This window comes from Pelecanus crispus, chromosome 9, assembly GCF_030463565.1.
Source record: "Pelecanus crispus isolate bPelCri1 chromosome 9, bPelCri1.pri, whole genome shotgun sequence".
In the NCBI taxonomy this organism is placed as follows: domain Eukaryota; kingdom Metazoa; phylum Chordata; class Aves; order Pelecaniformes; family Pelecanidae; genus Pelecanus; species Pelecanus crispus.
In genome coordinates this window covers 35423391-35435486 of record NC_134651.1, presented here as the reverse complement: position 1 = coordinate 35435486, position 12096 = coordinate 35423391, and the positions used below count along the sequence as shown (strand labels likewise).

General features: G+C 52.2%; 1 protein-coding gene across 1 annotated transcript in view; it reads left to right on the top strand.

Moving 5' to 3' along the window:
- Window positions 1-12096, top strand: part of ASTN2 (astrotactin 2) — a 363040-nt gene that overhangs the window by 117313 nt on the left and 233631 nt on the right. Inside the window, 1 exon segment of the mRNA XM_075716105.1 lies at window positions 3388-3495. Coding sequence (XP_075572220.1) covers window positions 3388-3495 — 108 coding nt within the window.

The following is a 12096-nucleotide window of genomic DNA, read 5'->3' as shown; positions in this document are numbered from 1 at the left end:
GGAGACCGCATTGCATGGGGCAAGTGAGCGTGGAGGTGGAGTGAACCGAACACAGTCAAGCAGGGCGGTCGTGGGTCTTGAATGCTGTGGTGTGCAGGGTTTCATCCTTTTTCTGGAGGGGGGGGATGCAGAAAATACTTTTGCATTGGCAGTGGGGCTGTGGCTGCGGGCAGTGGGATGCACGGACACAGGTATCACCCAGGGTGACACTGTTGGGGACAAATATGAGCTCCCACTTCTATTATAACATCCAGCTTGGAGGTATTAAGTATCTGAGGTCAACTCAGAAAGGAGTTATCCAAACTGCTCCCGTTACTTGTTTCTTTATTTTAACTCGGTTTTGATTTGTTTTGCATCCATTTTGCTTCCCTGAGATGCTCTGTAACTTCCTGGCTTTGGGGAAGGGATTTAAAATGCTGTGAGTTTCTTTTGTTTTTTTTAATGACAGAAATGCACCTTTATAAAATATATATGGTTTTGGCTAACAAAAAGTCTTTGGGTATAGTAGAGCCTCTAATTTGTGAATGTTATTTCCTTAGTCCCTATTTAGTGTTAACGCTACCATCTTTAATTACACCGTAATGAGAGGTGTTTGCCTTGGCACCCCGCCTTGCTCCCCGCTAAATTAACATCGGGCTCCAAACGAGCGCCCTACCCTGGCATGTGGCTGAGCTGCGATCTATTTGAACGGATTAACGAGCTTGTAAATCTGCAAACAGGATTAGAAGCGAGAGCATCTTCCTTGAGCTCCCCCTCCTCGCCTGCGCCCCCGCCTCCTGCCCCACTGCCTGGTTCCCAGGGCAGGAGGCGGGGGCACGGGTGAGGAGGGGGAGCTTTGTTTTTTCTTAAAACTAAATGGCAGGATTAAACTGGGTGTAAGGGGAGTGCAGCTCCTCAGGGAAGCAGCTGTGGAGAGTTGCTGGTGCATTACGGGTACCTGGCGCTGTGAAGTTGCTGTTTCCCTGTCCTCTCTCTTTTAAGTGTCTTATTCTCCTCTGTAATTGGTCGTGGCGATTAGGATCTTTTTTCTGTTAATTGGTATTTTAATTCCTCTTTTTAAAGAGAAAAGGAGTGCTGACTGGGCAGGGCTGCTTGGCTTTAATTTGGTGCTCTCCCTGTTCATCCCAATCAGCAGATGCATGTGGGTGCTCTCTGCTGCGAGCATCCTCAGCCCCGTGCCCCGGCGAGCAGCCTGCCACCGCGGCCAGCCGGTGGAGCTGGTGCAGGAGGTATTGCCCCAAGTGTAAGCCACTCAGAGGGATGCTTCGGCAAGATTTTGGGGCCAGTTAAACACGAAATCAGGTTCACGGTGGGATCAGTTGAGGATCAGTGCTCCTCCATCCTACAGGCTGCCTCCGGGACCCCCAAAACCACTGCCAAGATGTGTTCCAGCATCCCTGATGGCATGGAGGGGTAAAAGCGCATCCCTTGCAGCTGTTTCTCTTCCCCAGGCTCATGTTTCCAGGCTGACCTCTGCCACCACGCGTTGGGTCAGAGGAGACGTTTCCGCTGCGGGCTGGGGACCTGTGCCGGGTCTCCCTACTCCTGTATTTATACATCCTGCGCAGTGCTGGGTAATCAGAAAATGCAATATCGCTGTCACCAGCTCTCCGAAGACATCCAGCCTGAGTAATTTAACATGTCAGCGCCATCCATCACAGAGACGCAGCCGGCAAACAAACGCGGAGCGGCTGGAGGGGGCTGGGACAGTGGCTGGCGGAGCGGCTGCTGCCTGCACCGGCTGCCCGCTGCGTGCTGCCTGCACCGGCTGCCTGGTCACCTTGGCGGGGTGCGAGAGCGGAGCGAGCACTGGAGATCGCTGCCTCTGTCCACCCCCGGCCATCTGCCTGCAAAAAAGGAAGCAGGTCTGCCTTGTGGGAAGGTGGCGCAGGGACATGTCGTGTCCTGCCTGCGCAGGCAGCGTCCGGGTCTCTCTCCTGGGCAGAGGAGATGGCTCTGCTGAGCTCTGTCCGTCTCCCAGCACTGGGCACCGCCGGCAGCAGAAGAGCTCAGGGCAGCCCCAGCTCTGCGGGAGAAGGGGCGAGCAGCAGAGCTGCAGTCCTGGCCAGTCGCCCAAGGGTGTCTTAGAAGCCCAGGTTAATTAAGATTTTCCTCACTGATGCAAATAAGTCTTAACTGGTTTTACCACTCCGCTGTGCCCTTCAAAACCCCAGTCCACTGCAGGTGTATCATGACATCAGAAGTTTGCTGTGATATGGGGGTCTGAAGAGGGGCTGATGGTGGGTTATGGTTTTGGGGTGCAAGTCTGTAAACCCCCCATACCCCATGTCCAAGCACTAAACACTGCTGTGTGCAGGCAGTGACCCCTCCTGCTGCTTTCAGGAGGAAAGGAGCTGGTAGAGCCTCTTCCTACACCGGCTCCGTTGAGGTCCCCTGAGGGCACTGCACGGCCAGGTTGGGGCATGGATGGGGCAGGAGCCACGTGCCGAGCTCTCGGCATCCCTCCGGCTCCTGCCAGCTACCTCTCAGTGCGGTGATTAAGGATTTCAGAGGGCAGAAGGTACCGCTCGTTTTCTGTTCTCCTGCCAAGAAGTAGGGAAATTGTGCTTCTGCCTAGAATAAAGGATTTTTTAAAAACAGTAAAATATTTTAATGGCAGTTTAAAGGGCTGCTGTCAACCCCCAGAGTCCTCTTTGCTTTAAACTCTGCAAAGATTGAAGGACTTCTGCCAGTTAGAGTCTGTGTCGCTTTTTAAGCGTCTGTCGCTCCTTGGTGGGTCTGGTGGCCGAAGCGAGCCGGGTTCCTCCAGCATCCTGCACCGGCTCCCTGCTCCAGGAGGGAGATGCTGGGTAAACCATGAACCAGCCCTGCTCCTTGCCGCAGCTGTCAGTGCCATCTGCCGCAGGGATGCGTGCTGCTGGCCATCGCGGTATCTGGTGGAGCAGATAGGCCAGAGTGGGTGCTGAAGAAGGGAAGCAGGACCCTTGCCATGCAGTGGGGTCCTGAGTGCCTCCAAGTGCTGTATTCCCCCCATGCCTCTTGTCTTGCCTGGATTTGCTTTGAAGCAAGCACCTAAAATGTACGGTACTTCACCATGCGGGTGTCCTTGGGGAGAGCAGCTTCTACATTCAGAGGTTTTCTTTGTAAATATATTGCAATGCATTTGTAAAATACGTTCCTGGGGGTAGGAAGCATCGTAATTGGCACCATGGGGTCTTGATTCTTGACAAGGGCAATAAGGGACCAGCAAAATTGTGAGTGATAAAAGTCTCTGGTCACTTCTGGTGACCCCAAGCAGAGCATCTGGGTTGGGAGCGGTGGATGTTGGCCAAATCTGGCAGCTCTGCCGAGGAGCTCCCAGCTCCCCCACCGCTGCTGTGCATCCCAGCCGACAGGGCTGATTTTTTTCCTCTCTATTGTTTGCAGGTGGGATCGGGTTTGGACGTGCCAAAGGAAATTCTGGCTCAGAGGCAGACGATGAAACCCAGCTAACCTTCTACACTGAGCAGTATCGGAGCCGGAGACGAAGTAAAGGTACAAAATGACATAGGTACCAGTGATGTGCATGGGTGCTAGAGGAAAAAAAAACGGTTGAGCAGCTTGACTGTTTTCGTGGGTGATGCTGTCTGATACTGTGTGAGTCTAGGTAGGGACCTCAATACCAGTCTGTAGCGGTAAGGACATCCTAAGGTGTGCTGTTCGTGTGATGCAGCACTGTGTGGGAGCCATAAATAGCATTTCCTGGCGATGTTGCTGAGGTCCTGAGTTTCTTTGATGGTTTCTAGTATTGGTTACGTTGCACGTGTCCTGGCACTTCCCTAAAGCTGCACTGGCACGTGGTCAGTGTGTCCGTCGTTATCCTGGCGCCAGTGCAGCTGTCGGGGATGGTCACCTTGGCAATTCCTTGCTCCAAACTCCTGTTTTCTGCCCTTTATTTCCCAGGCAAAGCATCCATTGGACAGAAATTTCCCAGCCTTCCTCTCGGCACAAAGGCAATTAAAAGGAACAAATTCAAAATGAGGACTGGGGCAGGGATTTGTAGACTGGAGTCCCTTCAGGCTTTTTTGTGAGTTAGAGAAGCCGAGAAACTGAAATATCATCCGCAGTTTGAAATTAGTGTCCACGTTTCCTCTGGACACGTCAGGTTGGATCGTTTTTGTTTGGGACCCTTGGACCAAGCTCTTTGGCAGAGGACAGGGCAAGCCTTGCTGTTGCATTTGAAAAAAATCATTGTCAGGAAATAACTTCGTTGGGAAGCAATTTAAAAATTGCACAGTGGGTCTGCTCCCTTCGTTTGTTTTCTGTATTAAGCTGGGCATCGGCAGAGCACAGCACGCTAGGTAGGTGCCTGCGTGCACCGCAGAAACGCGGCCCTATTTGTTTCAATGATTAGGTGTTCCGATAAATGCTTGCAATGTGTTTATTTGAATGTGAAATTACCTCAACGCCTCTGATCAGCTTGATAATTGCACACGGGTATAAACACGTGCATGCAGAGGGGTGTATTGCATTTGCTCCTGCTGAAAGGCAGGACGTTCTTTTTTTTTTTTTTTTTTTTTTTTTCCTTTTCTATGTGTTTTAGAACTGCGAGAAATTCTCACTGAGTTTAAAATGAGCTTTTGATGAAAAGTAAGGAAAGAATTTGTGAGTTAAAGTTACCTGTTGCAGCATGAGCATAGCTGTGTTACAGGTAAAATGATTTGTGAGAGAAGGAAGAAATTGGTTGTGTTGGAAACAGGAATGAAAGAAACAGTCCTGAAAAATGAGTGGCATGGGGGAAAATTTCCCAAATGCTGAAGTAGTTTTTTCAATAACTTATTCTGAAATACTGGGCTGGGTGAAAGTCCTTGGGTACTTTGGAAAAGTCGCTGAAGATTGGGGGTTTCTTTCAGCTACCACAAGGGAAGGGGGAGGTGGCGTGTGAGCAACGTGTGGAAAATGTGTTTTAAGGAAAAGCAGATAAATCTTTGCTTTCCCGCTGCTTTGACGCCATTCCCCATGAGGTCAAGTACTCTGTCAGTCTCTCGAAACACATTCGTGCTGCATGCCAGGTACAAAGATACTCTTATTGACAGATACATTTGCTTTGGGTTGTTTGTTTAAACTTTGTTGTAGGACAAATATAAAGGAATAGATAAATAGGACAAATTCCTTTATTTTTCTCTGAATAAGCTGTTGTTCACCTGGGCAGCTTTGGTGGATGGGTTTGAAAGGAATTCAGGAGGAAGAGCTGCCTTGCATGGTTGCACAGAGCTGGCTGTTAGATCTACGTTAGCATTTGAGTGATGCTGCGAGAACCTGGTTTGTTCGTGTTCAGTGGTGGCTAACCGAGGGAATTGTCTTGCATGAAGTCCCCATTGTATTTCCCCTCCTGTCTAGCTAAATTTTGCTATCGCTGCGTCCTTGAAAGGAATTTTCCATTATGCTTTCATTGACTCTTCTCTCCCTCGTGGAAGGAAAGCAATAGCTTAGTGGGAAGTCACAGTACCAAACTCATAATTACAAGTTCAGCAAAGATCCATAATTGGACGAGATCATAACTCTAATAGAGAAGGATGCATCGTCAGATACGGTTAATTCTTACAATGATGTTCCCATATCGATTTTGCCGTGGTTGTGTGTCATTGCAGGTGCTGTGGGTTAGTTATCAGGTCCAAGGAGAGAGATTCCTTGGGGTTTCTCTCCTTGGATTAGGTTTTGCAGGATTGAGCCTAATTACTAATGCCGTCAAGGCATTGATCCCAGCTGATGCGATGGGATGTTTCCACTTAGGTGGCACGTAGGTTCAGTTTTACTTTGAGCTTTGTTGAATTCAGCTGGTTAAGTGGTCGTGGGCTTTTTGGTCTCCTGTAGAAGAAAGACTGCAGGTTTCATAGTGCCTTGGCAAAGTAAATTAGAGGGACGTTCCCATAGGTAAATATTGAGTGAGGGAGGGTTTCTTCTGGTAGCTCAGGAGCAGCAGACTTGTTGATACCTGGTTTTCAATGCTTGAATACACGGAGAAGTAAATCTGATCAGTCTGGGCACAGAGGCAGGGATGGCTGAGGCATCATCTTCTGTGGTCCCAGCACACCGCACCGTGCATCTTCCCAGCCTCTAGGTCTGTGGGATCCCCTTACACTTATTTTCCCCTGTCTTTGGAAAGTTTCCAGAGAAGTTAGAGAGAGGGAGAGCATAAGAAATAATGCAGAAGAGACTTTCCCATGGAGCCTTGCTCTTTGCGGGCTGTTGGGCTCAGCCCCATCTCTGGGATTTGAGCTGGGAGAGGCAATGCTGGTCACCAGTGTCTCTGGGGAGCTGGCTCATGCCAAGAAATGCTCTGTTCGTACCCATCTTCAGCGAGGCATCCCTTTTCTTCACCACGGCCCTGCGCCCACACCAGCTCTCCACCCTCTGCTTCTTTTTGATGGATCAGTGTGACCTCTGCTCTGGATAGCAGCGCTGATGGCAGGGCTGGCGTGCAGTCCAAAGGGAGCTGGAATTTGGAACTTCATGTCCTGCTTTTCCAAGTGAAACAAGTCCCGAGAAAGGCTGTTGGGCCACGCGGAGCTCTGTGCTTGGAGGCTGGAGGGACCCTCAGCTGGGGCCAGGGATGGCTGGTTTGCTCCTTCCTGCCAGCCCTCATTACTGACTCCACAGTATTTCCAGAAATAAGGTTTTCTTGCAACCTGTTTGCAACAGCTTTGCACACTCCAGGGCTCTGCTTGCTGGGGACGGGGGGGGGCTGGCTCTCCCCTTTCCCACTCCCCTGGGAGAACTGGGAAGCATGGGAACCTCCCCGTGTGCCAGCTGTGGTACACAGACGGCTCTTGTCTCCAGGGCTGTCAGTCATCGCACCTTTCACCAGTGCTGATGTCTCTGCCAAGAGAGAACCTGCCAGTGTTGTAGAGATGCTAATCCACATCCTCAGCTGCCCATCACGGGGCATATCAAGCTTTGATACTTACTCAGTTCCTCTCTTCTGAACAGCGTGGGGTGTGTTCAGTCAGGTCCCCCTTCTGGGTTCAAGAGGAAAATATTAGTAGCAAAAAAAACCCCAAAACAGGGAGGCAGAGCCCTGTGCACAAACCTTGTCTTGTGCAGTGCATCGCTCCTGCTCCATCCCTCTTGCTCCAGGGTGGTGGTTGTCTCCTTCCCAGTGAAATATATTCAGCTCTGGGTCTGACTTTGCAGCCCCAAGCTCCCCAGGTCACATGCAGTGCCTGCTCGAGCACTATTAAAACAGAGAGAAAGATGGAGCAGAGGGAGAAAAGAAGCAGCATCGTAACTCCAAGGCCGTACCAGGCTCCCTGCAGCGGTGGGCTGGCCCCTGCGCTGCGCAGCTCATCAAGGACTCGGTGAGTCTAACAAGCCCCTCCGGCTTGCCGCTGTGGAGGGGGGAGGCGCGAGCGAGCCTCCTCCACCTCCGTCGGCTTCCTCGGGCCCCAGAGCAGCTGCTCTGTAACTTAGAAATGTTCCTGCTCTTTTAAAGTCCCTTCTAGGAGAAGGTTTCTGAGGGATAAATGAAGAGTAAATCGGCATTGCATCGGGTCTGCAGGCCAGATGCTGTGCAGCCGCCTGGGTTAGGGGAAACTGAGACGGGGAAAGTGATGGCGTTGTACGGAGACCCCGACCCTGTTCATCTCGGAGACCTGGAGAGTCTCTGGCCCCTCCTGCAGCCCGGCTGTTGTCTGAGCCCCTGGGACCTGCCGGGGACCCTGTGTCTGAGCACACGGGACCTGCCGGGAGCCGCCACGGCTGCTGGCGAGCCGCTGGGGCTGGGACTTGGGCTGATCTCGCTCTCCCCCATCAAGCAGAAAGGTCAGGTACGGAGAGTTGCTGCAAACCCGGATACAAAGCAGAACGCTGGGTGCAAGCGCAAAGCGATGCTGTTGATACTGTGATGGTTGAGATGTGCCGGAGGGTGCCCAGCACAGTGACCCAGCTGGGATCTCTGGTTGAATGTCCTCAGCTGGCTGCTAATCTTCAAGCAGGGCTCTGGCATCTGCTTTGGCCCGAGCTGGACCACCCTGAGCCTGTTTCTCCATGCTCGGGTCTGGGATCGCTTCACCCCCCTCGGCATCGCCTCTATTGCAGCCTCTTAAAAGAGGAGGGGGGAAATATTCCCCCCTGTTTTCATGCATTGCTTCCATCCAGGTGGTACCTTCCTGTCCCAGCAACCTGCTCCCATCCCAGGAGAGCTCCTTGACACCCCAGGGAAGGGAGGATGTGGTTTTGGGATGCTCCTCGGCTGAGGTCTCCATGATTAACGCACCTGCCTGTTTCCATAGCATGCGGTGATAGTTTAGAGAAATTAGCAGAGTCCAATTATGTACCTTGAATTGGTGTCAGCCGTGCGTGTGTGCGCGCATGTGTGCGCCTTGCTGGCTGGCGAAGTCTTCTGAGGGCTGTTAGAGAAATGAGAAGCTGAGCTTTGATCTGCCTCTGTATTTGGTGTTTAAAACAAGGCCTTTTATAAGGGAATATTAGGTATTCGGAGTCTGTTACATATGAGGAAGCTTTGCTTTGATCCTCTCCTGTCTCCGGAGGCAGCAGACACTTATTATTTCATGGGGAACTAAACGAAATGCAGAATGAAATTTGGGTACCGTTCTCCGTGCTCTGCCGGTGCCCCCCGCCCCGCTGGGGCTGAGCGAATGCCGTGGGCAGCATGTCGCCCCGTCTCTGCCGCGGTCCTCGGGGTATCACCCCCTGGGGCTGCACCGGGTTCGGCTCACCGTGCCGGCAGCCTTCAGACGGGGGGAGATGCTGTCAGGAATCAGATGGGAGGCAAAAGGCAATAAAGCAAACATGTTGTTTTGGGTTACTTACAGTAGCAAGAGGGAGTAATGGGTCTGTCTGTCCCTTCCCTCCCTGCCAGCGCTGGCAGCCCCGTGCCAGCTCAGCTGCTGCCCGTCCTGACTGCGGCGCAGCCGGCTGTGCCCCAGCCTCTGCAGCGCTGCAGGGCAGGCTTCCCCGGGAAGGGGACACACAGCTGCTCGCTGCAGGGACAGACGGACAGGTCAGTGCTGGTGTCTGGCACGCACCCGGCTGGTTTGTGGCACATGGAGCTGTGCTGCTTTCCACAAGGTCAGGGAAGAGCACCCCAGAGGGGAGAGCCGGTGTCCCATGCGACCTGGACATCCCCAAATCTCTGGGGATGAGATATCTTCATGATACAAGTCTCATCTTTACCTCCCAGAGCACCGGGGTACATCCACCCGCCTGGCTGCACCCCTGCAGTGCCCCAGGGCAGTGGTGCCGATGAGGGACACTGTAACTTTCCAACCTTTCTCAGCTCTCAAAAGCTCTGTCACGGATGCTGTTTTGCCAGCAAGCAAATGAACGTGGTGCTTTTGCATGATGGCTCATTTTGCTCACAGAGCAAGCAGGCACTGCATCAGCCAATGAAACCCACCCAGCACCCCTCTCCATCCCTGTTAGACTCTGTCTGTGCAGGGGAGCAGGGCTGGGGTCGCTCCAGCAGCCTCTCTGGTCCCCTAAGTCGCCGGTGGCTGTAGGTATGGGGGTGCACACATGCTCCTACCTGTGCCTGGGCACCTGTGTGGGGTACTGAGGTTTTGGGGAGAGGGGCCACTGCGGAAAGCTGGTTGCAGAGCATGAGCTGGGGAGCAGAGGGGTCCGCAATTAAAGCAGTCGTGGTGCCGCGGCAGCTGCAGGCTCTTTAACTTCCACGGACTGCGCTAGAGATAACGGCTTTTACATCTGTTCCTGGAGGCAGTGTGGGTCTTTCTATTTATTTATTTATTTTTTGATTGTATCTGATACAGCCTCAGTGAGTAATTGAGTGTTTGAGAGTGAAAAATTATCTCTCCGGCTTGGCCCTTATCTTGACAGCAAAGCAGCACTTTTAATTTAATTTTGTTCAGAGCATGTGGGTAACAAATTTCACTAATCGCTCTGCTGTCGCCCTCCGCATGGTAACGAGTCTCTTGTTTCCCAGGAAGCAGAACATAAACACGGTGCTGGATGCAGGCGGGAGGAGGGCGAGGGTTAGCGCGGGCTGGAAAATGAAGACGCATTTCGGCACCGATGCTCGGCGCGCCCATGACGCGATGGATTTGTCTGCTGGCAGGAGCAGGGGGAGGAGTGGGAGGAGGCAGAGGGTGGTGGACGTCACGCTGTGCTGGTGAAGCTCACCCTTGCACGGCGCTTGGCTGTAGGGGAAACTGAGGCATGGAGGGGATGTGCTCCAACCCTGGGGAGCTGTTGCAGAGCAGAGATTTTTAGTCCCACCTTGCTGGGCCATTTTGCATCTATTCCAAAAATAATAGAGGGAGGGGAAAGATTGTTTGAAAAAAATTTTTTTTTTTTTTTTTTTTTTTTTTTTTTTTTGGCACGTCTGGTTTTGGAGATCCCAGCCCAGTCCCCAGATCCCAGACAGGGCCTGGATGGGCAGCGTGGTGGAGGTCCAGCAGTGATGGGTGGCTCACCGGGTCCTGGGACATCTTCTGCCGGGTCCTGAGCTCTCCATGGCAGCCTGGCCTCCATCACAGCTCCCTCCTGATCTCCAAAATCAATTCTGCTGTCTGACCAGCCCTTCGCTTGCCGAGTACAATCCTCCCTGGGCTGTGACTCAACACAACCTATTTCACAATGATTACTTTTCTTTTTTCTTTTTTTCCTGTAGGAATAATATTTTTGTTACACTGTATTGAAAATTGCTTTCCTTCCTCCTTAAAATGAAGCCTTCCACTCAGATTTGCCTTTGTGTTTGTATATTGTAAAATTGGGACTCATTTGGAGCTAAAACAAAAAAAGATCAGGCCTTAATTCCAGGAGAAGTGTTTCCATTGATTTGCGTGAAAGAAAATTCCAGTGCAGGCAATCTCTGCCTTTAAATATGTAACTGTTTCTTTAATGTGATTTTATCTCAACCGATCCAGCATCGGGAACATGAAAGCAGAACTGACTTCATTGATTTTAATTGTCCATGCCCAGAGAAATGCAAAAAACGTAACAACGCCAGGAGAGCAAATTGGGTTTGCACAAATTCTTCCCCCTTTGCTGTGCCGGGGGAGGTCTAAGATATACAGGCAGGAGAACCTGCCCATGGTGGTGACCAGGGCTGGAAGTGGTGATGGGGTTAGAGGTGGTGATGGGGCCGGAGGTGGTGACCCTGGTAGTGATGGAGCTGGTGGGTCAGCAAAGACCAGCATCTCAACCTGTGCTACCTCAGTCATCTCCATGTCCCCCCTCCCTTCTGCTGCCGCTTCCTTGCCCAGCCTTCAGGGCTTTTCCTTTCCCTCCACTTCTGCCCTTCCTCCTCCTCCTCCTGATTGAAATTTGCTGGTGGTGTCTCCCTGTGAGCTGCAGGCACAGTGTTTTAGAGCAAAGGGGGAGCACCACTGGCAACTGTATAAATAGGACATAAATACATTTATTCAGTACGTGAGGCATTAAAACTCCAGGAGCACGTAAAAAGCCGAGGCTCAGGCTGTTGGAGGAGCGTGAGAGCTCACTGGGGCGAGCGCTGCAGGCTGCGGTGCACGCCAGAGCTCAGCCGCCGAATCCTTGACCTCGCCGTGAGGTCCGGCAGCCCAACCCCAACCTCCCCGTGGTGGCCATGCCACCCCTTGGCATCATCCTCTCCCTGACCCAAGCCCCAGGGCTGCCTTTTCTGCAGCCCCCCGTGCCGTACTGGAGGACACCTCGGCTAATTGCTAGTGGGTAATTCATAAATGTTAATAGTATTAATCTGATTCAGCGTGCGCTTAGCAAGATCAAATCCTCTATAAATCCAGAAGTGTCTGATCTCACCCTTCTGCTGCACAACACAGCCGTCTTTCCTCCCCACTTCTTACCCATCCCTTTTTGTGCGCATCCTCTCTGCCTTCTTGGAGGTGAGAGGGATCTCCCCCAGCGTGGGGGGAGCGAAGCCACCATTTCGGGGCTGATTCCCATCCTGCTGGCTCTGGGGATGAGGCTGGAGACAGCCCCGTGCCCAAACCCTGACCCAGATCCAAACCATAGATGTGAGCTCCTTCACTCAGGATTTGTCCAAGGCAGTGATGGAAAAGGTGCCAGCTCAAGGAGGGGCTGAGGCCAGGTGTTGTAGAGAAGGTATGCGATGAAATGCCTGCTCATGCTCTCACCTGCTGCTCAGGTGCTGCCTGGGGGGTTCATTGCATCAAC